The 27,802-nt window shown below is 34.5% G+C and overlaps 2 protein-coding genes across 2 annotated transcripts; one reads left to right on the top strand and one right to left on the bottom strand.

Annotated features, from left to right (window-relative positions):
* The first annotated feature begins 305 nt into the window (after window positions 1-305).
* LOC136824247 (mitochondrial import inner membrane translocase subunit Tim10-like) lies at window positions 306-1,286 on the top strand. Its single transcript, XM_067080418.1, has 2 exons — window positions 306-450; window positions 734-1,286. The coding sequence occupies exons 1-2, from the start codon at window positions 368-370 to the stop codon at window positions 930-932; spliced, it is 282 nt and encodes a 93-aa protein (XP_066936519.1). The 5' UTR covers window positions 306-367; the 3' UTR covers window positions 933-1,286.
* A 9,797-nt stretch (window positions 1,287-11,083) lies between these two features.
* LOC136824244 (syntaxin-1A homolog) lies at window positions 11,084-25,556 on the bottom strand. The gene is made up of 11 exons (XM_067080414.1): window positions 25,480-25,556; window positions 23,977-24,065; window positions 22,737-22,838; window positions 21,903-22,083; window positions 20,197-20,270; window positions 18,815-18,923; window positions 18,429-18,508; window positions 17,005-17,094; window positions 15,160-15,207; window positions 12,264-12,374; window positions 11,084-11,809 (listed from the first exon to the last, which is right to left on the bottom strand). The coding sequence occupies exons 2-11, from the start codon at window positions 24,004-24,006 to the stop codon at window positions 11,729-11,731; spliced, it is 906 nt and encodes a 301-aa protein (XP_066936515.1). The 5' UTR covers window positions 24,007-24,065; window positions 25,480-25,556; the 3' UTR covers window positions 11,084-11,728.
* Between the last annotated feature and the right edge of the window lie 2,246 nt (window positions 25,557-27,802).

Raw genomic sequence — 27,802 nt, 5'->3', positions numbered from 1 at the left:
ATAATAAAAACAAGTCCTTTTTTTGAGTTATAGTTACAGCTTTATCCGTCTCCACTGCAGGTTATTTTGAGACAGACTTTACAGTTTTATTTCAAATGAATGGAAAACAGTGAAACGTAAAAATGATTGGCTGAGGCTAAACTTACCAGGTAAACAAATACCACAGCTTATAGTTATAGATTGCGAGGACATAGTATAAGTTTAATAGAAGATACCAAAAAAATCCTTGTGATTTCAGCTTGCTTTCTTCAATTTCATATATCTGAAAACTTCCTCTTTTAGCGTTTTAAACATGATGTCAAAAGTAAATGAGTATTATTTTTTTATAGAAATATTTTTGAAAGTGATAAAGATATAAAAATATAAAATGGCTGTACCAAATATGAGTCAAGCGAGTATGCAAACTCTTGCTGAACTAGAAGTTGAAATGATGACAGATATGTACAATAGGTAGGTGTAAACATAATAATACATGATTCCATATCTTTTCCGTGGTATAAAAACACTTTTCTTTGCATTTGTCCTTTTCGCCAATCTAGTTCTTTTTCACATATAATTTCTTTCGCTTTGCTAGGAATTTCCATTTCCAATTTTAATTGTTCATGCGAACTGGATTTTACAAAAGTGAAAACTTGCAAAACTTCGATGAGAGGGTCATTGAAGTTTTTAATAAAGGAAGTGGGCACAAATCTTGGACAACGCCATGTTAGTTTCTATCCATTGCTTTCTACAGATTAACAGGTGCATGTCAGAAGAAATGTATCGCTACAAAATATAAAGAGGGTGAACTGACGAAGGGAGAATCAGTATGTTTGGACCGATGTGTTGCCAAATATTTGGACATTCATGAGAGGATTGGTAAGAAACTCACCAACATGTCAATGCAAGATGAAAAACTCATGCAGAAATTCCAGCAACAGAATCAACAATAAGATTTAGAGAGAAATATTGAGACTTCTGTGGAAATTTGTCAGAGTTAGAAGTAGTATAAAAAGAGAGGTAACACGTGGAAAGAATAAAGTAAGTCATTCATTTTCGAATTCTTTGTTACTCTCCATTTTTGCTACCACCTCACAATGAGCTGATTTTACCTAGATGCATAATTTTTTATAAAAATGTATCTTGAGCAAGGTATTTTATGAAATATTTTCACTTTTTTTGTGGAATCTAGTTTTTGTTTGGATAGAATTTATTGAATTTTATTAACTTCAGAATTCCTGTATGTTTGACTGTACATATCATGATATTTTTTAAAGAGGAAAAAATATATTTTGTGAATTCTCAAATTACATTGCTTTTTCTTAAATGATAAAATACCGGGTGCGCCACAAAAAGGTTTCTCTCTTTCAAATGAATTTTCTCTCTAAAAATTTTAAAAGAACGAATTCTTTTCCATTGAGAAGAAAAATGATTAACTTAAATTTTGTAGGGTCATTTATTAAATTTGGTTCATTAGATCAAAACTTATACTACATTGAATGAATAGTGGAACGTGCGCACTACACTGGGCTCAACTTCAGATATTTTGTTATTCGAAAGCCCAATTGTAACATTTCAAATATTAAGTATTAGGTAGCAAATATTATAACTTTGTCCGTTTTGGCTGAAATTTGGTACACTTGTTCCTTGGGTTTTTTTCCACTTTCAAGATATTATGCACCACTCATATTAACTAAAATGATAGCATATTCACTCGGTGAAACTCGCCCCCAGGCCCCAAAAATCAAATTTTTTTGAAAAATGAAAAAGACACCCTCAGATATTCACCCAAGGAGCAAGTGAGCAAAATTTCAGCCAAATCGAACAATTTTTGAAGTCTCCAGGCTGCCCCAAGTTTTAGCCTCGTTTTGGCGAAAAACTCGTCACTAGGCCACAAAAATTAAAATTTTTGAAAAATGAAAAAAGTCCCCCAGATATTCACCCAAGGAACAAGTGTGCAAAATTTCAGCCAAATCGAACAATTTTTGAAGTCTCCAAGCTGCCCCAAAGTTTTCGGACGAACATACAGACATACAGACATTGTCAGATTCTAGCTCAACTGAAGTTGAGAAAAAGCTACATTCAAAAAGTGTGCTTGAAAACGTTTTAAATCAGCCTACCAAATTAAACAGAAGCATAATCACATGATACATTCTGTATTGTTGTTTTAGGCATCAAAAATTATAATTAGCTGTCAAAGGGACCTTTTGTTATATAAAGGAAAGTTGAATTTCAACTTAAGGAAAAAATTAAGCCTTACTTTGACTATCTAGTCTAGAACCAAAAATCTGAAGATAAACTCGATAAAACAAATGAAAGTGATTTTGATGAAGATTTTTAACCCTTTCTAGGCCAAAGTTCTAAGATTTATGTACTTAATCACAATGAAATGCTCTTATTTGTACAATAGCTATCGCGACTGCGATAGTTATAAAACTCGAGAAAATCAAGTTCAAAGAAGGAAACATTTTTGTGGTGCATCTGGTACTTTAGTGGTTTTTGTAAGGTAAAGAATCTTTTCCTTATTTTGTATCATGGGATGGTAGCATTTTTTGTAATTTTGGCGAGAACTTAATTTGGAGAATGACCTAAAAAATAATTTTGGTGGGAACTAAATTTGGCGAATTTCGAGTTCGCTCGCTAATTTCGCCAAAATTAGTCCTCGCAAAAATAAATCCCCTTAAGGTAGGTTCTGACAAAAATTTGAATCACGTGCAAGAAAACATTATTCTTCAACAATTTATTTTTCCAAAGCAAGCAAGCAAGATTCTACAGAGAATCTGCTAAAAGTTTTCAATCAAGTTTCTTTCTCATGTTTTGCTTTAACCAAACGAAGTATTGATAAAACAAGAAACTGCATAATATTTCGTATCACTGGAAATAGCAACAGTACAATTTCTTATTTACGCTGCCTCTTGAACGAATACCATCATAAACTACAGTACCTTTTTACCGCTTTGTACAAGCAGGCAAATAATTATATGTAATAATTCTTTCCCTTTTTTTCATATATTGTTAATTATGCTACATTAGTTGTTTTCACCAAACTATACTAAGCCTTGTTGAGACTTTGTTTCATTCGACTCATCACAGATGGTGATTGTTTAAAAGGTAAAATTTGGTTGATCATACATTAATCGTACCCTAACAACCATGAGAGGATTGGGTTGGACTTTACCAGGTTTTTAATGACGTCAAAAGTTCCTGTATCTTTGAGTCGTATGTCGTATACGATGGTTTCAGAAATTCGACCTTGATTGACCCTAGAAAACTTAAATCCGATCCCCTTGGACAGTTTTTTTAAGATAGGTTGATATGTTTGTAATTCATTTGAATCCAATACATAGTTCCAGGAAGTAAAGTGGATGCATTCATAAGACTCAATCTCACTTACTCAATTTCACTGCCATCTCAATAAAGATCCGAAATGTAAAATCCACGTTCTGTTAGTAGTTCCAGCTAATACAATATTATTTTTTATGAAGCAACCACGATCAAATCTGGTGGTTGGCTGGTGTTACACGTATCACTGGAGCTTCCACAACCATCCTTAATTGTTGCGATATCCATCCAACATAAAGGACATTTTTTCTGTTCAGCAAGCCATTTGACTATACACAAAACATGAAAGAAATGATTACATTTAAACGAGCAGATTTGTTTATTAGTATCGAAAGGTTCTTTACAAATTACACATTCATCCATTGCAGTTTTGGTAACAGCCGTCTGGAAACTGATCACATTTATCTTGTCGTAAAACTTGATTATATCTGCCGAACGGTCGTTGGCACTCCAGCAACAGTATAATATAAAGTCGCAAAATTTAACAGTTAATCCTGAATCGAGTGTCACGACAATGTCACCGTTTAAATGTTTTGATTTGCGGAAGACCTTGTATCGACATCTCCCAAGTATCCATAGAACCACTAGTATAACGGAAAATACAAGGACCAGTGGTATCAAGAAGTTTTTGAATTCCATTGTAGATGCATTGACCATATTATTTCTGCCACCAAAATGTTTATATTATGAGGTGTTTGAATTTTTTATATAGTTTTTAAAGCTCTCTTTATTTTATTTGTTTTTATTTTCTCATTTTCTGTCAAGAAGATTTATTTAGGAGTAAGGGAAAAATATTTTTAACAGAAACTATTTTTCATTTCTCCTTTTTTCCGGACTGTGAAGTACTCGCTTCAAACACCACGGTTCCATATTGTTTTAGGATTAATAATCTGATTCATTAAATCATGAAACAATATAGAACCGTGGTGTTTGAAGCTAGTAATCTACAGTGTGTCCGGAAAAAAGGAGAAATGAAAAATAGTTTCTGTTAAAAATAATTCAACCACCCGGATACAGACTTTGAAGAATTTTAGTATTTTTATTGAGATTAATGAACGCTTGTGAAAGCAACACTTCCTCTCACAGTGTGAATTGATTTGAAACCCGACAAACTCCCACTCCACCATTATTTCAATCATTTCAGATTCACGACTACCTTCCAAAACTATTATCTTATTTATAATAAACAAGCTCCGCAAGCTAAGGAAATTTGAAAGTTTGACAAAATTTACTATGCTGCCAGTCCTTGTTACAATAAATCCTTCATAATTATAATGCCTATTTTTTATAATGAAAAAAAAGTTCTGTAATTCGAACAAATTATAGACTTTTCGTTTGCGACTTTGAATCAGCGAAAGTTAACTCAGATATAATTTGCACCGAAACTCATAATACTAGCAGAATGAAACTTATGTTATATTATGTTTGTTACAACTTTCTTTTTCACTCAATGTTTGTCTGTGTTTATAAATAGCGTCCTCTAGTTTTTTTTTGTATTTGGTCCACTATCGTTCAGTTCTATATACTCTTTTTAATTATTTTTACCAATTTTTTTGCTCTTTTTCTTCTTTTTTTAACAATTTATCTCAATTTTGTCTACCTATGTCTGTTGATGAAAAATTTATTTTTCCCTTTTTCTTTCTTCACTGTGTACTTCAACTTCTTTCCATTCTTCTCGCTAAGAACTAAGAAGATGATGAGAATTTTTTTCACATTTGTTTTCTATATTTTTCGCTTTCTCTCTTTTTTTCCAATATGCTCCAACTACTGTATACAACATGAAACTCCATGATTTTTTTTATTAGAGGTCGTTGTTCTGTTCCATCTTTTAAACTTCCTTGTTTGAAATAGAAGAAAATGGCTATAAGAAGTATTGAGGGAAAGATTAAGTCAAAAGTCACAATTCAGCATATCATTATTTGAAATTTTAAAATTACAATTATGACCGTCACATACAGTTCTAACTATTCCTTTTTGACGCTTATAAAAAAGAGATTTATAAAATGAAAAATTCTTAACAAAGACAAAACACGAGAAGCGCTTCTTCTAATTCTGTTTAAGGGCAAAAATTTAGAAAATAGAAGCTTTGATAAATGATTGATAAGCTCTCGAACATTTCTCTTCTATTACGCTCTTTAACTGCTCTTTAGTCTTTAGTCTTCACCACAATTTTGCAATACCACCGTACAGTATCATTACTTGGCAATCTCTAAGAAGACCGTATAAAAAAAGTTTTAAAACTAAAGGGAATTTTACATTATCATAAATAAAGCAAAGAAAGGATAAGGTATCTTCATAAAACTTGGATAAGAATCTTCATAATCAAGATTAGTTTTTTTGAGCTGGTCTTATAGTTTATAGGTTATAGACAACACGGTTGCGTAATTTAGAAATTTTGGATCAGATTAAAATGTACAACTTGAAAAAACAGAGATAGTTTCAGTTTCTTTTTTATAAGCAAGTGTTCTTCCCCATCAGACTCGTATTATGCTTAGCATTCTATTGTACAGTCTGTTCTTCTAAAGAATTCTGCATTGTAACACGCATGCCTGATTTGTCATTCTTTAATTCCCGTGATAACCAAAGGAGAATTAATACGTAAGTGTGCTACAGTCACTTTCGGGCGGGGTTATGGACGGCGAAATTTGTCGTTCTTAATGAAATTTGTCGTTCTTTTTTTGTCTGTCTATTTTTAGTAATCCAGGATTCTTTAGATAAACTCCCTCGTATTCAAACAATAGAGCCATTGTTTAGGTACACAAAACTGAGCCTGCATATGCTTTTAAACGTTGTGCTTACATAAAAAACATGTATCTCAAGGGGAGGGTAAAAGGCTTACGAGGATGTCTATAGCAACTGTTTTGGTTTGGAGTAAAATAGAAATATAAATGTAAATTTCAAAATAACGAATATAGCACCCCCCCCCCCGCCCAATAAACAATCGAATTTGCTTCGGATGCTGAGACGCTAAATCCTCCTTCTTAACCTTATAACATCGTATTGAGTTAAAATATTTCAAATTATTATTTCAAAAAGCAATATCAGCTCAAAGTATAGACGGATAAAACATTTAGGATTTTCAAATTAATTAAAAACATTAAAATAATATATAACTGAACCAATACTGTACTCCAATGATTAATCCTAACCAAGTAACTACAGGGTGGAAAATGAAAAAAGTCCTTTTTAGAAATGGTAGCGATAAATGTTCAATAATTATTATAATAGCTGGAATTCCAAAATTCATACATATCTGTCTGATTTTACTCAACTTGAGTTTCTTCATTCCCTAACAGGATCCTGAAAACCCTTTTTATAATGAAGGAAACACAACGTTGTTTTGACGTTCATCTAATGTTGTGGATCTTATGGTTCACAGCGTCCCTTTAACATTTTGTGCCTCTTTGGTAGACGTGTTAAGTCGGTGTTTTTTACACTTTTGGCGAAAACGTGACATTGAATTTTCTAAAAAACGGTTTTTCTTGAATAATATAAGTTTCAACAAGGATTTTGGGATGAAATCTTCCAAAAAGGTGGAGCACACGAGCTTAGAGCTTTGGTTTTGGTCCCAGGAGCGAAGAAGGATTCAATATTCCAAAATATTAGATTTTATGAACTTTGGAATTATGAGAGTTACGTGGCTCTTGGATTTATTCTGATGGTCTCAACATGTCACACGATCTCCATATTTTATGAAACAATTATGAAGAGCTCTTTTGGATCCGAAATTCCATCCGGAAAACATCTCTGAACTTGAACAATTATAAAAGATACATTTCATCGTTAAAATGGGCTGATTACAATCTAAAATCAATCAAAAGTCAATTGCACTTTACGTTAAAACATTCTCAGATACCAAAAAGTGCGGTTTCACGAGCGTTTTAGGATTAAAAACTCCAATTTAAAGCGATTGAAGTGGTGCACCCAACCCCAGCCCCAACTTTTCGCAAAATGGAATTATTAATCCTTTGGGGCTCTATCTGAGCTTATTTTAAGGCATTGACGTAACGACATATCACGTATAGCGTAAAAAAATCAGTTTAGAGCCTTGTAGGATATTTCATTCCAGACTAATATGCTCATTTTGGATAAGACAAAGTATGCTTCTTTCAATGAAGGATTCCATAATCCTTGGATGCTCTATTCTAGTGGAAAATTTTATTTTCGTGGTCTTAGGGACCCAAACCTTCCAAATAGTTAAATTCGAACTACTTAATGTCAAATAAACATACTCCAATCCTCAGTTCAAAAAGACTCAAACTCAAAAAGAAATCAGGAATAAGTAATTCCAAACTGCTCCCAGCTGATTTGTGATACAATCCTGTATCAAACTCCCCAAACCTTTGTTAGCAAAAAGTTCCTGTAGGGTACCATATACTGACTGACTAAATAATATCTCGGCAATAAGAGTTCGTGAGAAATTTTTGAATCGTAAGAATACCCTCTAGGGTGAATTTCACATTTTGATAAGAATACAGTCATTGTGTATTTGGTTAACAGAAAAAAACTGCTTCCTTTGTTAGAGAAGGATTGAAGTTTTGAGGAAGAAATGTAATTTTAACCCAAATATTCACTCAAAAGTCCAAAACTTTCAAATTGATCATTTCTCATGTTTGTAAAAAAGTCGAGTCTAAAAAAGTAAGAATACGTTAAGAATATTTCACCCTCAATTTTGGCACTTTCTTAAGAATACTTGACCCTCATCCAAAGTACACTATTCTTATAAAAAAACGTCTATACTTTCCATGAATTAAAATGTTTAGCAAATGAGTAACATTAGTAACTCGCGATGCAACAGCTTGCCCTAAACTTTCACTAAAACATCATCCACTGAACATTATTTCTGACATTTTAATTTGTATTCTTTTGAAATTATATTCAATTCTGATAAAATACACTGTAATTGTCATCATCTCGCTGATTTTTCGATTAGGATTTTAAAAAGATGGAACATACGTCAAACTATGTCAACAAGACCATTCTGCAGTACTGTTTAACCATTCAATATTCTATCAATGACTCAGTAACCTTGACAAATTAATGTTACTTTGTTTGAAGCTAGAGGACTTTGGGGTTTGTAGAATTTCATTACTGTAACAATAATCCTGAACTTTGCGACTGACAGGGAATTCCCCTTCTTAAGTTTTAAAAAGATTACCCCTGTCATGAACCAACTTTAAACAAAAATTTGACTCTATCAGGCAGGTTTAATAACAGACAGAACTTTCTTTCTGTTTCTAAAACGCACCCTAAAAAACGTGATGGAAAGGCGATAATAACAAAATGTAGTGTTTCCGGAATGCGGGTGAAGGATAAAAGCTCTCATCCGGCCGGCCGAAAAGTTGGTTTTTTCGCGTGGATTAATGTTCGCGGTTTTCGCGAATTTTGGCCATTTTCGCGAAATTTAGTCCATGCGAAAATTTTGAAGGCCTTTGATTCGCGAAAATTAGTCCACGCGAAATTATTTAGAATTTTACAATCGCGAAAATTAAAGTTCGCGAAATCCAGATAACATTTTACAATTAAAAAAAAATATGAGTTCAACTTTTGAAAGCATTTGAGTGAATTTGTATGCCTTTGTTCAATTAAAAAAGACATTTCTTTTCTAGTTACAATTTATATAGTGGTGAAATGAAATAAAGAAGGCCATTTTCGCGAAATTTAGTGCACGCGAAAATTTTAAAGACCCTTGGTTTGCGAAATTTAATCGACGCGAAATCTTTAAATTCTCGTCTCGCGAAAATTAGTCCACGCGAGATCATTGAAATAGAACTTTAAAGGTAACTTTTATTTACAAACAGTATGAACTAAGCCCTGAATACTAATGCATCGACTACTAACAAACAAAACTTGATTTACAAGCGGGAATATCTAACCAAACGACGTTTGATAGCTTTATTGGTCAACTTGATTTTCTTTATGATGAACTATTTAGTTGAACCCATAGTCTGCGGCCGGGTCAGAAAAAAAAATTCACCCGGACGGTTTCCGGAAACACTACATTTTTTTTATTTTCGCCTAATAATGACAAATAAAAGACATACAAATATCAAAATTTAGTGAATTTGCAGCCATGTCAGATATTTTCACGAGCTTAGAAAAGGCTTGTGGCGGGGGAGTGACCCCGACTCCTCGGTTTAACTGTTCGATAATGTTTACTTGCTACTACTGAGCATTAATCTTCTTGTTGCTTTTTCAAGGTTTTAAGTATTTTTACATAAGTGTTTCTGTTTCATATCAAACACATATTTCATATCAGGACAGTGTCTTCCTGTTGTTGATATGAACAAAAAATGTTTTTTCTTTTCCTGACCAATCTTGCTCCACATCTGTGTCAATCCAATGTGAAAAGGCTCGTGAATTAAAATTGATGAGTAAGCAAACGATGTCACTCTTATTTAGAAACGAAACCTATAATAAATTCGTATTCGTAAATAAGTTCTTGATTTCCAACAAACTGTGTAGTTTTTTAAGGTGGTTTATTTTTAAACTATTTTATATACAGTATGTTTATCTTGTCATCAGAGGTTAGATACTGTGTTGTTGTTACTTTTGTAAAATATTTTACTAGCCCACAAGATTAACGCAAAGAAGTATTATTTTAATGAGTTATATTTTGCATTTTATTATTTACAATAAAAATATTTTGATTTAGTCGCTATTCTCACTAAAAAGTTTAAGATTATAATAAATTTAGTCACCATCCTTTTTTAATTTTTCTTATAAGATTATATCATAGCGATAAAATAAATAATAGTTATCACACGGTACCGAGTACAATATGGGATATATTTTTGAGTTCAGATCTTTCGTCTTTAAGCGAGGAAAATATAGAAAACTCTAAACGAGAAAAATATATCCTATATTGTACGAGTAAAAGTGTGATCATCAACTTGAAAAATATCAACAAACTTTTCTCTCTCCATTTTGTCTCTTCTTCTTTGTTTTGTTTTTCTCTTCCAATATTTCTTCTTTTACTTTTATTTAGATGAAATCGACATTAAAAAATTCGAAAAAGAATCGAATTGTCATTAAAAAGATTCTTTCGATCAGGTGTTGTGTATTGGAAGCGAAGAGAAAATATTTAAAAAAATTTTAAGAAAATAAAAATATTTCTAATCATAAAATTGTACGAAATATGAATTTTCGCTTACCAGGCCCTCTTTTTTGAACGCGGTCTTGTATTTGTGTACGTCTTGTATCTGTATTAAATACAGCATTTATGTACGCGTTTTTAACCAATCAGATTGCTCATATTTTTCATGTTGATAATTAAAATTACTTTGAAGGTCTTATATGTGATTTAACATTTCAAAGAATTAATTTTAATACAGGTCCTTTCATTTTTTACGAATTATCAACTAACAAATTTTAGATGATACTTACAATATAAAATTAATTTTAGAAAAAACTTTCATTACCTACATAATAAAATTTTAATTATATTAGACGCAGTTTTAGACGCAGTTTAAATTTATTCTGAAACGGCGAGCGTGAAGAGTACATGTTTTTTTTATAAGCAAGTGTCTGTTCCTATATCAGGCTCGCATTATGCTTAGCATTCTATTGTTCTCAAACAATAGAGCCATTATTTAGGTACCAAAAGCTGAGCCTGCGTATGCTTGTGAACGTTATGCTTATAAAAGTAAAAATATATAGTTAAAATGCTCTTTCTAAATTGACTTAGCTATATTTAGTTTTGACAAGGATTAAATTCGGAGACTTAAGTCTTAGGTAAAATACAAAATTTCAAAAAACTGCCAATATTTCAACACAATCTCTCAAATATAACATATTGACATTTTTATAAAAATCTTTTAATAACTACAGTATACCTACGAAGTGATTTAGAAAAAGCATTTCAAAAACTTTCTCATCCGCCTAATTAAATCTGAGTAAGATTTAAAAATTCTACACGTTTTTGGTTATGAACATCTAAAATTTTCTTAACCTTTGAATTTAAGCCTAAAATCGTTTTTAACGTCCTTATTTTCACCATTTTGTGAGTATTTCTAAGGAATAGGATGTTCTAGTGTTCACAAAGCCTTAAAATGTTCTTAACTTGTTCTTAATATTATGGCCATCAAAGCCTGTTCTTGTATAGTTTCTATTTAAAAACAAACGTGTATCTTCCAATGAAGTTTAAAACCGAATGGCTATAATCGTATCTTTAACCTTTCTCAAGCAAGAAAAAGTGAAGCGTTAAAATATGCGCCGTATTTTTAACGATGGATTGAATCTAGCGACTCCTTTGTTTTCGAGTGTATTTTTCGACATTTAGGTGTAAATTTTAGTTTGAATCTGTCATTTGTGTAAAAACAGTCGGACTGCGCTAGGCCGCGCAACTTTGGTAGGATTTGATAGGCTTCAAATCCTACCAAGGAGACTCATTTCATTGATATCTTCGCTATCGTGCATATTTCATAACAACAACAAGGATTATGATTAGTACGATGCTTCCAACAACTCCAAACAACATAATCTTTTTCTATCAAGAAAGAGAAATATAACCAGATATCACAAAACATACATACATGTTATTTTACTATATTCATGATATTCATGACGTAATGTTTTCTATGGAAATACCCCGGTTTTAGCCAGTAGTGGCAGATTTAAACTAGACAAAAGTTGTATCAAAATTGCCACTTCTGGCAACAACCGGCGTCTTTCCGTAGAAAACATTACGTCGTGAATATCATGAACTGGTATTAAATTTCTCGTAGATTGAGGGGTCATCCACAAAACTAAGTCGAAAATTATAATATTTTGCTTTTAATGTTTTAGCTGGCAACGAGAAAATACCATAAAATGCTTATAATGCGTATTTAAAAGATCAACATACATAACTTGGAAGTAAAAGGTACAAAATAAATCAAATTGTTATCTATCAGTAGCAAAATACAGATATAGAATTATTACTACATGCAGCTACATTGTACCCTGTTTGCTTTGTTTTTATATCGAACAGCAGCATGAATCTTCGGTATGGCACTCGCAATATATTCTGTTGCATTTTCTACATTCGTCTCGATATGATCTATCAAATCACCCTGAAATCGAAAACAAACACTGCTATGAAAACTTTTCGCTACTTCAGGAGCTTCAAAAGCTAAAATTGACGTCAAAAAATCGAACGTTTAGAGCCCGAAAACGAAAAATATTCGAAACAGTGGAATAGACGTTAATTGTGTAGAAAAAACGCGGGTGACGTCTAGTATAGGCTAATGAAAAGCGTGTACCTCATAAGTTTGATACGGGTAGGATATTAATAGAATAGCAACCGTAGTGTAGTGGAAGAGCATCAGGCCTCTGCCTGCTCATACCAAAGATTCGTACTTAGTACAAATATGGTACTTGATACTCAGCAATTAAGAGAAGGATCGAGGGTAAGTGGAGCAATCCAGGGAGAATAAGTGGCGCCCTCCCCTACCTTCGGGTAGATAACTTATCCCTATTCCGTAGCCAGTAGCAGTAGTTAAAATCTGGTCATTATTCTTTAGAGCAACTATCCCCTATTTGTTTAATTATTTGATTTTAATTAGTTTTGAGTTATTCTAATGATATTTTATATATTTACTACTCCTGGACATTCTGCAATTCCAAGTCATACTCTTGTGTCACTCTTACATCCCTCGTCAATCGTATTTACTCTACTAATTTCCTAGATATAACAGCCTACCTAGCGTCCTGGTCTGGTCGTACTTTATTTTACTGTCCATGGAGGAATTAGTTCTATTAGTTGTTATCAATAGTTGTATCAATTTTGTAGTATTTCATAGCTTAATCTAAATTCAAACTTTGGTTTTACACCGGATTTGCACAAGCCACTAGCACTACGTTCACTCAGTCTACTTTTGCCAAGCTCATATTACTCTACAACGGTATTTGATCGAACGTACTTGGCTTTACCAACTTTTAGCCTTCTAGTCTCTAGTTACAACCGGTCTCAGTATTTTTAATGAACATCATATTTTTTATACGCTACATATATATTAATCATACTCAATTTCCAGGTGAAGAGCCAATTGTAAAACTTTGGAGATACTGTGAAATATATCGTTGTTATTATTATCGACCGCCGGAGGCGGTTTCTTTCATAGTGGTACGCTAATCTCGTTTTGCCTTGGCTCATTACTTTGTCTACCATTTACTTTCGGGTTTTTTAACTAGATTACCCAGGTGATTCTCTTTTTTTTCCCTGAATGTCTTCTATTCGGAATTGAATAATCGAGACGTGAAAAATGACTATATTGTATTCTGCTTTCAATGAATAATCTAAAATGTACTGGAGATGACATGTAGGCGTTAAACGTGCACGCGCTTTTTCGCGTGATGCGTGATGCGTGATGGAAGGCGGTCGTTTCAGTGTGGTTTAGATCCACGCTGTGACCTAGTTATTATTATCTATATATTAATAGCGGTATTCTGTATGTCGTTTTGTTTGTTTGTCTGTCTGTTATACTTTCGTTTTCGCACGCAATGTTTTTGTTCTTCCAAAAGATAACTTTTAGTTCTTGCTCCACAAATGTGTTAAATCAGATTCGCGCCGTTTTATAAAGACTTTGTTTTGATTGATAGATTAGACTTTTTCTTTTTTTTTCTTTCTTTTCTTTTGTTTTATGTTTTCGAATGTAATTAACGACCTTATTTGATTTGAGACATTCGAATTCTTTTCAAAACAAAACAAAACAAAACAAAAGAAAATCTTCAAACAAAATCTGTTATAGAAAAGAACAAATTTAAAACATTTAAAACATAAGAATCACAAGACAAGTTTGTTGGAACAACTAAACAGCAACATTAACAATACATTCGAAAGGCGGTATAAACAAGAGATCTTTCTTCGTAAAAAGGGACTTATAAACATGTCGATAATTATATTGCTGTAAATCTAAGTCATTCATTGTTAAATTCAAAAAGTTATGACGAAGGTTTATAAAAAGCAACATAAAAATTCGCTATCACGCTTTTCTAGCTGCGTGTCCTAGCTGCCTGACTTTCGGCCCTCGGACCCTTAGCGAGACTAAAGAGAAAGAAATTAGACTAGAGAGAAATTTTGCGAAGTTTACTTCCCTTATTGGGACTAATTTGATTAAATTTCTATCTTTCTGGGGGTAAAAAGTTGAATTTTTTTCCCTATTTTTACCGACTCTTAGTGGGACTGAAGTTTGATTTTCCGATTTTTCGAACTGCCATGTTTCAAAAAAGGCACCCTTAAGGCCGGCACATACCCATACCCATACCCTTCTCTTGCCTAAATACCCCCCCCCCGGGCTGCTTTTTTTCGACGAATCGCGTGTCATATCTATTACTTCACTCCGCTTATCTTGACATCAAAGTTTTCCTAAACATCAAAAACTACGGCAAATATAACGCAAGCGAAGCGAGAAAAAAAATCTAATTGCAGAGCCGTCTCGGACGTCGCTGGTCGCCGGTATGGTGTAATTTGGGAATGACGCCCTTTCTGTTTTCTGATCATTTTTGCCACAAAAATCTTTTTCAAAATATGGTTAAAAGTTACGTCACCCGGGAGGGATAGAGTCAAACTTTGAAGAGAATTCTTTCCTTTAATTTTGATTTCATCGTGTTTAAGCCACCTTCCCAACATCTCAAAGGACTTTAAATGCGTTCAGCAAACAGCTAAACCGACGCCGGGTACCGGCTAGTTGTTATTATTATGATAGCTATATCGTTCGGTTCGCCTCCGATTGCGGTAGCAGACTAGTAGTGTCAGTTTGTGTGTTCGAGTCAAAATTGCTTCCCCTCAGGGAATCATCGAAATGGGCAACAACTCGAATTATCGTCATGAAGCCTGAGTAATAATATACTGCTTACCTGCTTATCGATAAGAATTGAAATATCTTTAAAAATTGAGTGCAATTCCTGTAAAAAAAATAAGAAACGCATAAAATTTCAATCTAAATATCTATTTCTTCTCTTTCAGGGATTTGCCAGTTGCCATCATATATATGATGTGGGACAAAGCTATAGATTGCGTAAGTTTACCAAGATTGAATGACGTCAAATGTTTGAAATAATTATATTCGTGGTCACAGATGTACATAAATTTGACATCATACCACCCTGCTAGAACAACTCAATTCATGTTTGGGTTAATTGATAAGAGTATACTTTAGACGTACAAACTTTCGTGAGCAGAAACTTTCGCTATTTTCGCGAATATTGGTCTTTTTCGCGAAAGTAAATGTCTTTGAAAATTCTTAACATGGTAATTCGCGAAATTTTATACTCGAGAAAAATTCTCAAAAAAATTGGAAATCTATAAAACCTCGAAATCGTAGTAAATATCCAATTTTCGGCATATTATTATTCTTTAATGCCTTTTTAAAGTCGGAGAGCAACCGTCTGTAGTGGATTTAAGAAATATTTTTCACTGTTAAGGCAATTTTTATTCGAAATTTCGGGGAAATTCTCATTTTTATCCAATGATTTGCGAAAGTTTATGCTCGCGAAAAACATTTTTTCCTCAAATTCACGAAAGTTTCTGCTCGTGAAAGTTTGCACGCCTAAAGTATTTGCTTCGTCCACTTCCTCGGAAAAGGATAATTACAAGGTCTCAAAAGAAGGTTGTCTATTGCTCATTCCGACATTTTAAATTTTCCGGGGGTTTTGTTGTTTGGAATTGAATAAGTAACAGTTAGGTAGGGTCAGGGTTGCTAGTAACGGCTTGTCACTGTGCCGGGTGCATACTCGGCGCCTTGGGCCCCGCAGGGTTGCTAGTAACGGCTCGAATTTCAGTCAGGTTATAAGTCGATGTCGGAATGAGCAGTAGACAACCTTCTTTTGAGACCTTGTAATTATCCTCTCCCCACTTCCTCTTCATGAAGATAGATGACCGACACTGCTGAAATCGTCTGATATAAAGTCATAAAAGAAGGAGATCGGTGCAAAGGATACGCACGTTGCTGCAAAATTCATAACACGGTGAGTGAAGATTATTTAAAATTAGCAAAAAAAGCTCTAAGTTTGCTCTCACTGTCATATTCTAAATTTATTCCTGGATATGCGCCCATACTCTCTGCTACCTAATAAGCCTCCCCTTGCTAATTAATTTTTCGAAAATTTCCCACCCAGGATATTTTTATTCCAACCTCCATCCGCCTCGCCGCTTATTAAGTTTTGAGAATTTTTCCACCCAACCCGCTTATTAAGTTTTGAGAATTTTTCCACCCAACCTGCTTATTAAGTTTTGAGAATTTTTCCACCCAGCCCGCATATTAAGCTTTGAGAATTTTTCCACCCAACCCGCTTATTCCAAACCCCCTGTTTATTAGGTATATTCCCGAGAGTACTTTCGACACTTTCTGGACCATCAAATTCAAAACAAAAGAACGACTTTTTTTCTCCCACGCGAGTAAAGATTTCCTTGATTTCTAATGTTAGTTATGCTTCTAAACATAAAGATACTATATTTAATTTTTAAAACTCCTGAGGGGCATCTATAACAGATTACATGCTTTTATAACCATTTGAATATGTAGAGTCCATTACGATCTAGATGAAAAATCACATTACATTATCATTTTTTTCTTATGCATAGGGTTCATATTAGATGAGGCCGACTAGCTAGCAAGTATTTTTCCACTGAACCAAATTTTTCATTTGTTAAAACGCATTAAAAAACGGTTTTCATTTAAGTGGTACGTTTAAGATACCGACCTGTACACTCTTTTCTAGTTTAATGATATCATTATGCCGATCTTCGACTTCTTTCAGTCTTCGTTTTGCATCATCTGTATCTGTGACTATCTAAATAAAAGATAATAGAACTCTAGAATCGTAAATTTTGGACCTACCCCGGTAGGTTCGTTCGTTCGTTCGTTCGTTCGTTCGTTCGTTCGTTCGTTCGTTCGTTCGTTCGTTCGTTCGTTCGTTCGTTCGTTCGTTCGTTCGTTCGTCGTTCGTTCGTTCGTTTCGTTCGTTTCGTTCGTTTCGTTCGTTCGTTCGTTCGTTCGTTCGTTCGTTCGTTCGTTCGTTCGTTCGTTCGTTCGTTCGTTCGTTCGTTCGTTCGTTCGTTCGTTCGTTCGTTCGTTCGTTCGTTTCGTTCGTTCGTTCGTTCGTTCGTTCGTTCGTTCGTTCGTTCGTTCGTTCGTTCGTTCGTTCGTTCGTTCGTTCGTTCGTTCGTTCGTTCGTTTCGTTCGTTCGTTCGTTCGTTCGTTCGTTCGTTCGTTCGTTCGTTCGTTCGTTCGTTCGTTCGGGATTGGCTCATTAGTTTTTTTCTGATTTTTTGCACGGTGATGCAAAATTGCAATTCCCAAAATGTGACGGAGCCCGATTTTGAATTTTTTTGTTGGGCAAACTTGGGCCAAAAAGTCTCTAAAAATGGGGTTTTTGGACTAAGTGTGAAATTGCTTTATTATTTTTTTTTTTGATTTTTGGGACTACTCACTACACTTTCTTACTCTCTTGCTATTTGTCCTATTTTTATATGTTAATATCTGATCATCATCAGGTAGGTATATTCAGCATGTTGCTTGTTATATTTTAGATCAGTGAAAACTTTGGCTGGGGGTCGGTTATTCTTATTTGTATTGTAATTTTCAGGCTTCTTAAAGGTAGTATGTTGGGTTACTTCATTTGTTGGCGAAAAAGGGCCTTGGGTTGACCATTCCTAAAATATTAGGCTGAGATTGTTTTTTAAGTATTGGCCTCTATGTTATTATTTTATAAGATTGTTGTTAATGAAAAAGGGTGTTTTATTGGGTCATTCTATTTTATATTCCACAGGTGCTGGACGAACAATTGTTCAAGGGGGTGATTCGAGCAGAATTTTCAGGGGCTAAAACATTATTTCAAAATTTCCAGGGGGTAAAAGACTCACTTTCATGTATGAAAAGAATTTTCCAAGGCTTTTTTTTGCAATTTTTGCCATTTTTCAGGGGGGACCAAGACGTATCTAAGAAATATTTTGAATTGAAAAGGCTCGCTCAAATCCCCCTCTTCCCTCAAACAACAGAAATTTAATGAAATGGCCCATCTTAATACTTGGACTCAACTCATTTAATAATAGAAAAAAACAATTCTAATTTTCGAGTACACTTCCACTTAATTTGGAAAATATTATTTTGCTAAAAGTTGCTTACGCCTTGTGTAAAAATGTTGATGGGTTCTTTATTTTCCAGCATTTCTTCGAGCTCTTCATCACTGACCTCTGTCTTTTTCGCTGAAAACAAGAATAAAGAAAACGTGTAAGAAGGTCAAGATGTGCGATCGATACCGATTTGAGAAATTATTGTGGCGACATCTGGTATGTTAATTCTTTTTCTCCACCATAAATGCCCAACTGGAACATAGATGAACGTTGAAACAACATGTTTTGTTCCAGCTCGGCAGCAATTTTTTCCTATTGCAATTTTCCTACGAGGACTGTTTCTTAAACTTTAAGACCCTTTTCGAGGTATATCTGACAGCATAATGTTGAAATTTCTAAGTGATTGAATTATGAAGCTTCAGGATAAAAAAAACTCACTAATATTTAGCTGACGCTTGATACGACTTTTTGATTTTGCTCGAAAAAGTTCCTGGATGGCATTGTATCTCGTCATATTGTCCATAAACTCCAATGAAAGTGCATTAAACTGAAGTGAATAGAAAAAATATTTCCAGTCGTTACGTTGAAATCAGATGCCTCATTTAGACTGGGTTGGATGTCAAGAAATTTTTGTATATGGGTATGCTCCACTTGTAGAAAACGCAATATTCTTGGACTATCTTTTTCGGGGTTATCCAGAGAGCTGAATTGTCCGGTATCTCGGGGGTGCTACCTTTGCTGACGGACGGGGATGTTCCGCGAACTTGGTTTTTGAAAATTCTAACCAAATTTGCGAAAAAATTACCCTTAATGGGACTGAATACCAAAATTTTCTCAAAATTGTTCACCTTTTTCCCAAAATTATACAAATTTTCCCCATATTCTCCCGAAAAGATGCTCTACGAGGGACTGATTTTTCTATGTTGGTTTTTTTCGACCCTTCCCTGGAACTCATTGGGGTGAGAAAGGTACCCTGACCAGCAGCACATCCCCGGCTCCCTTTCTGTTCAAGAACCCCCCTGGTCTGGTATATCCTGGTATACACGCTTTTTTTATAAGAATAGTGTACTTTGGATGAGGGTCAAGTATTCTTAAGAAATTGCCAAATTTGAGGGTGAAATATTCTTAACGTATTCTTACTTTTTCAGACTTTTGAATGAACATTTTGAGCTAAATTACATTTCTGCCTCAAAGTTAAGTCTAACAAAGGAAGCAGTTTTTTTTCTATTAACCAAATACAAAATGACTGTATTCTTAGTAAATTCTGTGAAACTCACCCTAGAGGTTATTCTTAGGGTATTCTTACGATTTGGCCAATTATCACCCTGATATTCTTATACCTTAAGGTTACTAATTTTTGCGGGAACTAAATTTTGCGGTTTTTGCGGATTTAGGCCCAAACCGTAAAATTAAGTTCCCGCAAAATGTTTCAAATGCGAAAAACAAAGGTCGAATAATTCACAGCACGCCTCTAATTCTCTTTCAAGTTATGCCAATTTGAAATCTCGAAAAATGGGACTTTTCAGGGACTTTTCACACTTTTTTCTATTGTTTTCAAGCAAAAGTTCAAAATTTCAAAGTGGTATAACTTTAGTTAGGAAAATAAGTACACCAAAAAATTTAGAAATTTTTCCTAAAATCCTAGAAGCTATCTATAGGCAAAATATCTCAAACCATCTGATTATCCCTTTAAGTTCCCACAAATATTAAATATTAAATCTTGAACTGCGAACCGCAAAAATTAGTTCCCGCAAAAAATAGTTCCCTTAAGGTAGAAGATATTCTTATAAAAAAAAGCGTGTGTATGTATTTTCTTTTACCTGGCACCTTTTCATTCTGCAATGTGAAGAATTGTCTCCGTTTTCTTGGTCTTCTTCTACCCCTTCCTTGATTTCTTTGGAAATGAAATAAGATGAGTATTATAATTAACACTAATAACACTAATCTTAGAAGAAGGTTAAAAAATGTTTATTTTGAATATGTTTAGATTAGTTAACTAAGGGTTAACTATAATCACTAAATATAGCTCATTCCCGAGGAACCGGTTTTGGGCGCTTTTAGAAAAATTTATGTCCATTCTTGAGGAATAGTAAAAGGACGTTTAAAATGGAATGAATAAGCAGCTCTGATGACTTAGGAACACTGAGGAATGAGTTAGGAACACTGAGAATTGAGTTTGGAATACTGAAGAATGAGTTAGGAACACAGAGGAATGAGCTAGGAACACATAGGAATGAGTTAGGAACACTGGGGAATGGGCTAGGAACACTGAAGAATTAGTTAGAAACACAGGAATGAGTTAGGAACAATGAGGAATGATTGAGAAACACAGAGGGATGAGTTATGAACATATAGGAATGAGTTAGGAATACTGGTGAATGGATTAGGAACACTGAGGAATGAGTTAGGAACACTGGGGAATGAGTTAGGAACACTGGGGAATGGGTTAGGAACAATGAGGGATGGGCTAGGAACACTGATGAATGAGTTAGAAACACTGAGGAATGAGTTAGGAACACTTAGGAATGAGTTAGGAACACTGGGGAATGGGTTAGGAACACTGAGGAATGAGTTAGGAACACTGAGGAATGAGTTAGAAACACAGAGGAATGAGTTAGAAACACAGATGAATGGGTTAGAAACACTGGGGAATGAGTTAGAAACACAGAGGAATGAGTTAGGAACACAGAGGAATGATTTGGGAAAACAAATGAATGAGTTAGAAACACTGAGGAATGAGTTTGGAACACTGGGGAATGGATTAGGAGCACTGAGGAATGAGTTAGGAACACTGGGGAATGGGTTAGGAACAATGAGGGATGGGCTAGGAACACTGATGAATGAGTTAGGAACACTTAGGAATAAGTTAGGAACACTGGGGAATGAGTTAGGAACACTGGGGAATGGGTTAGGAACACTGAGGAATGAGTTAGAAAGACAAAGGAATGGGTTAGAAACACAGAGGAATGAGTTTGGAACACTGATGAATGGGTTAGGAACACTGGGGAATGAGTTAGAAACACAGAGGAATGAGTTAGGAACACAGAGGAATGAGCTGGGAACACAGATGAATGAGTTAGAAACACTGAGGAATGAGTTTGGAACACTGAGGAATGATAGAGAAAAGTGACGAACGGGCGAGAAATATTGAGGAATTGAGATGGGGACCATGGACCATATGGTGTTTAGGTAATAGTTTCTCTCAAAACTTAATAAAATGCTTAAAAGCAAAACACGTTTTTTCTTTAAGAAATTAGTTTTACCAAGCAGCCTCAATGTTTCTTAAGAAATCGGCATTTTGAGCCTGAAATGTTTCTTACATGTTTCTAAACTTTTTGACATAATCAGCCTCATGGAAGGCTGGATTGGAAAGTTCTTTAAAAAACCGAATTAAAAAATGTTGTTTTCTCATTCTCAGCCTCAGCATGTTTCTTAGATGTTTCTTAGTTTTTAGGCATTCTGAGCCTCATGTTTCTTAAAAGTGTGTTTCTTAAAAAAAACAATGTGAAATCAATCCATTTTTTACCTTTCAGTAGACGTTTAGTTCTTTGTGATCGTTTGGAGATATCAGCCATCGTTTGATCCAATAGTTCTCTTGTTTCTTGTTCAGTGGTAATGGTGGTTGATGTCAAAATAACATTCTGTTGTTTATCAACGTTCGTAATGTTTATCTTAATAATGCCAATGTCTTCCTTGATAATCTCGATCTGGTGGTTACACGAAAGGAAAACAGTAAGTCTCTTCCCTCCATTTAGCTTTTGACTTTTATTAGAAAAAGCAATGAGAATTTCAACGTATGAACTGCTTAAGAACCCATATTTGGAAAATTTTATGTTGTGATAGTCTCGAACTGAACATTTGTCGACTCAAAAAATATCAAAATTAAAGGTTTTAGTTTTATATCAGGCCGATGCCTCCTTCTGTGCTAAAATAAACCAAAAATTGTTCTTCTTTCCTTTTTTCTAACCAATATTGCTCCACATTCATGTCATTTCAATGTCAAATTGCTTGAAATTGATGAAGTAAGCAAACGATATCAACTTAAACCAAAACCTATAAGAAAGCAGTTTACAACCATAGATTTGTAAAGCCTAAAGGGCTAGATGTCGGGTTTTAAGCCATAGCAGGCAAAAAAAAAGTGAATATCGGAAAAAATATTGTTGCTATTGTTTTCGAAAGGCCCGCGAAGCTTCTCATTGGTCAATCGCTGAAATTTTATTGTAATGTCACGTGACTTAGATAGGATTTCCTACCTAACCACGGCACACTTTTCAGCAAAAGCTTTATATCTAGCCCTTCGTTCGGGCTTTACAAATCTATGTTTACAACTGGGTGATATCCAGGCTAATATTTAGATTACCTTCTGAAAGAAATCTTTTAAATCAGCATCTTCACTTTCAATCTCATTTAATGCTTCGTCGTTGATGATGTCATCAAACGTGATTTCTACATTCCCCCTTTTCTGAAAACCAAAAAAAAATGTGTACCCTCGGGTACCTAATGAATATACAAGCTAGATAAAAAAACTCAAAACTTAAAATTCTTTGAAACAATAATCCTATCCTATGTGAAAATTTTAAACGCTATGAGTCTAGTGCCAAAGAATCAGAAGTAATTGTCGTTTGCAAACTAATAGGGGTGATTATAGTAGGGGACCAAACCTTAGGATACATGACAACTTTTCTAGCACGCAACCCACATGAATTTCTTTCGAAAGTTGAATATAACGTTAGCCTTTGGCCAATAATTCTTTTGCCAGACCCCCCCCCCTCGCGAAAATGTCTTATTAGTTGAATAAGAAAGTTAAGAGTGGAAAATGATTTTGGACGCATGGGTGAGGACGCTTATTAGGTACTGTACCCAAAATTGTTAAATACTGAGCAATAACATTTTGAATTGCATTTGCATTAGATCTATTTTGAAAAAACCAAAAACTTATCATAAATCGGTCAACAGTAAGACCTTTTATTTTTATTATACACACCCCCTTCTCACAGACCAAGTAGGATTTTTTAGTCAGTGGGAGGGGGGGGGGTAAAAATAAAGGACTGAAACTCGATGGAGATTGATATTTTCATATTTTTCATGGCCGGAAATTCAGGTAACTTTCTTCTCAAAAATTCATAGGGACCCATCCCAAAAAAGCATTAAATTTTGCAGCGAGGTTTTGTTTATTTGATTATTTTCAGTGGAGACAAAAATCGGAGTATAATGCTCTACTGTGGACGATATTTAGGCCAAACTTTTCCAGTGGGAAACACCTATCAAGACATCCGAGTTAACTGATCATTTAATCTAAATTGAAGAAACGTTTTGTCGGTGCACAGAATTTCTTTTATAATACCTAGAATAAACGAAGCAAAGAACCTCTTTCATAGATAGTGAGATCTATTATTTGAATTTAATAGACCTTATCGGAGTTTTTTATTTTTCTAAACAAGTGATGCATTGTGGGATTGTTTCGACTATATTACAATAGAATTCCCTCGATGAATTCCTAAGAGATTTCTTTTGTAATACACTCGAAACAATCCCACAATGCATCGCTTTTTTAGAAAAATCAAAAACTCCGATAAGGTCTATAGTTAGATTATTGTTACCTTTTCAAGTTTGTGCATCAAATCCCTCATGACGGTTGTTGTGGTAGTCTACTACTTTGCTCATGTTTCACCCCACATCAATTTCATCTCTAAAGGATCCAAAATTCAACAAAATTATTTTTCCTCATATTTTTCATGTAACGGGAAAATTTTTCTTCCGAACAAGGAAATGTAAAATGGGAGTCCTTGATGATGTTTTTTTGTTGCTAACCTGAAAATTTTATGACAGTCAAAAATAGGCCATATAGTCCTGGGAAAGTGTGAACAAAATAATGGGTGCAAGTGTGCATTTTTGAGTTAGAAACATAAATTTTGGTACAGTGGTACTTACCGTCGGTAAGAAACGTTTTAAATCTCAGACCCACTTCCAGAACACCTGTTTGTTTCCAAAACATCACAACATATGTCTGAAAATGGACTGGGTCCGAGTTATAGGCCGCTGAATTATTTTGCAGACCAGACTTCTTGTCTGAAATATTTTTTTTACTTGTGCGTCAAAACATTTCATATCATATACCGTTGGAATTTTTTTTGACATCTCACCAGGTTGATTTAAAAATGAAGCCTTTTTTAACCATTTATCAGAGCCTTTTTTGAAAGTTTTAAAACTCTACACCAATCATAATCTATTATTTGCTTTTACATGCTGTAAAAATCTCAATTTTTAAGAAATATAGCTTGAAATTTTAGTCTTATTTTCAATAACTTAAGCGCTAACAGGAAGCACTTAGGGTCACCTAATTTTTTAAATAGGCTTTTTAAGACCATAAATTTTCAGGGTTTAGCTAAATGAGAGAGTTAAAAGTTTTAAATGTTCTCTGTCGACGCAAACCGGTTGCGCCTCAGCTATAACACTCACAACGATGAAATTTCCCAAAAGGAACATAAAAATTAAAGGATATAAATGAGATTGTAAAGTTCAAGAAGCGATGTTTGAAATCCAATTTCACATTTAAGCAACTTTGATCTAACTTATGAACAAGGCAAGGTTGCACGAGGCGGGGGTATTTAAGATTTTTCTTAGGGGGGGTGGTGCGAAAATTTGGCTTGGTAAAGGGGGGTGCGAAATTTCTTTCCGATTTTTGGAAAAATCCTCCATCCCCCCACCCCTCTAGTAGATACTTTATGACCACTCCCTTATCGTCAACATGAAAAATGTGAGCAATCTGATTGGCTCCTAAATCATATTACAGTAGAGTCTCTTTAACTCGAAACTCTATAACTCGAAGTCTCCTAAACTCGAACAAGTTTTCTCGTGCCTTTAGTTAGCAATACATTATAAACCTTACTTCATAACTCGCAATTTCCTTAACTTGAACAAATTTTTGTTCCCCGTGCGGATTCGAGTTATGGAGACTCCACTGTACAAAAATCGTCCAAAATGTAATATACAACTGTACACAATAAGCCTCCTAAAGGTATAACATTGGCTAAATTTCCTTCTTGATTCTTAAGCTAGACTTTCGAATAAATATAAACGGATGCGAAAACGGATAGAAATACCTTCAAAATTCTCACATTCTTCTCTCAATTCTTAATCTGCATCCTTTACACAGCTTAAAAAAAACTATAATGCAAAATGCAAGTCCACACGTTTTCATGTTGGATTTATTAGAAAAGTTAACATAATGTAGAATGAATTAAAAATCAATATTCTAATAATTCTGTATCATTCATTCTCTTGTTATGATTTTCTAAATAGAGGGAATAATTTTGATGTCATACATTATCAAATATTAATGAAGAATTATTATTGAATAATATTCATTTCAAAAGAAGCTGCAACAACGTGGTAGCCTTTATGAATGTTTGATTGAAAGTCCTCACTTTCTCTTAACACAATTCATTCTCCTCTGCACCTCTCCCATTTGGAATGAATTTTTTTCTAAAGTTTTCTCTAAAGAAATTACTTTTATCGTAGAAATTTTAGCGTATATTAGCGTGTCAGGAAAATCTTGATTTTTTTGGATTTATTTTAGCGAATCACGATTTCAAAAAATTTCGCGTGGATAAATTTTAGCGAATACTCGTATTACATTATTGACTGACCTCGTTTTCTAGCATTTCTTTGCACTGAAACCCTTCCTATTGATAAATATAAACAGAAATTTCGCGCGGATAAATTTTAGCGATCTGTCGATTCGGCGTGTTTTAGCGAGATTTATTTTAGCGAAAATAGGGAAAACTCGCTAAAACGCTAAAATTAGTCTCGCTAAAATTTCTACGATTAAAGTAGTAGAATGAATTCATTAAAAACCCTCATCATTAATTACTAATTTTGCTCATGGGAGTTTCATATCACAGGCTCGGTAGGATTTTTTCAGCCAGTTGGTATAAAAATAACGGACTGAAATTCGATTGAGATTGATATTTTCTACATTTTTAATTTTGCCTTAGCGAAAGTATTACGATAGCCTTTCGCGGTGGTCGTCGGTGTAGAATAAAATTTAGATCAGGTGACGTTAGCGTGATCGGTGTCGTTTAAGTGAACTAGTATATTTTACAAGTTCACTTAAGCGACACCACCCAAAATGATAGTACCGAACTGACGATGGCACATTTCAGAAATTGGGCCACCGTCTAAGATATAATTTACTGACCAGCCAGAATTCACTCAACCAGTTCACTTAAGCGACACCCGCTAGTTCACTTAAGCGACACCCACTAGTTCACTTAAGCGACACCCACTAGTTCACTTAAGCGACACCCACTAGTTCACTTAAGCGACACTCACTAGTTCATTTAAGCGACACCTACTAGTTCACTTAAGCGACACCTACTAGTTCACTTAAGCGACACCTACTAGTTCACTTAAGCGACACCAAACCTTACAAGTTTACTTAAGCGACACCCGCTAGTTCACTTAAGCGACACCAAACTTTACAAGTTCACTTTGCTGGCTTGGATGTTCTGCTGGCTTACCCAAGCCTCGCAGCAAGTTTAGTTAGTTCCGGACCATCGTGCCGTATTCATAGCGGCTATATCGTCCAGGATAGATTGATTTCTCTGGCGGGCTTGCAGTTGCACAGTTGCACCCAATTTTCACATCACTGAGATGCTGTTTGAGATGTTGTTACAAGGGAGTTTTGTACAAACATAACGTCAATAAAATCAAATGCAATGCAATGCTTCGCCGCCAGGAAAAAGTAGGTAAATCGTAATTATTTTTTGAAATCTGAGGCTCAGTTTTTTCTTAATTTGTACTTAGGTTTTTGCCTAATTTTAGCCTCTTGTTCTTATACATATGTTCTTATAAAAAAAGCGTCTCTGATTTTGTTTTTCAGGAGATGTGCAAAATCCAAAGGGAAAGTTTCAGTGCGAAAAGATTCTTTTTTCGAAAACAGCAGACTCACATTGGAACAGTGGATCAACGTTATGAGAGATTGGTTTATTGAAAAGAATGTCGATGTAAGTGGAAGATTGCTGACTTTCAAATCAAATACCCTTTCACTCCCAGTAACCCATCTAACGAATATTTCCGGGTCTCAACTTTGACGGGACGTATCTCTGGAAAAAAAGAGGTTTCCGAAATTTTGAGGAAAACAGGCTTTGTTTCAGACCGCCTTACCCCTTAAGCGATGTCTTGTTGACGCGAGACGTCGGTGCGAAATTATTGAATTTTTTTTCAAAAAGTGCAAAGCTCCGGGAGTGAAAGGTTAAAAACTTTATTGTGAAACAAGTATATAGGGCCGGCGTAAGGGGCTGCAATTAAATTAGGGCCGGGCCAAAAATGAGCTGTGGCGTAATAAGGGCTTGTGTAAAAGGGACCGGTGTAAAAAGAGCCGGTAAAAGTGGTAATTAGACTATACAACAATATATTGTCAAT

Source organism: Clytia hemisphaerica, unplaced genomic scaffold, assembly GCF_902728285.1.
Source record: "Clytia hemisphaerica strain Z4C2 unplaced genomic scaffold, Clytia hemisphaerica genome assembly, whole genome shotgun sequence".
In the NCBI taxonomy this organism is placed as follows: domain Eukaryota; kingdom Metazoa; phylum Cnidaria; class Hydrozoa; order Leptothecata; family Clytiidae; genus Clytia; species Clytia hemisphaerica.
This window is presented reverse-complemented; position numbering and strand designations above follow the sequence as displayed.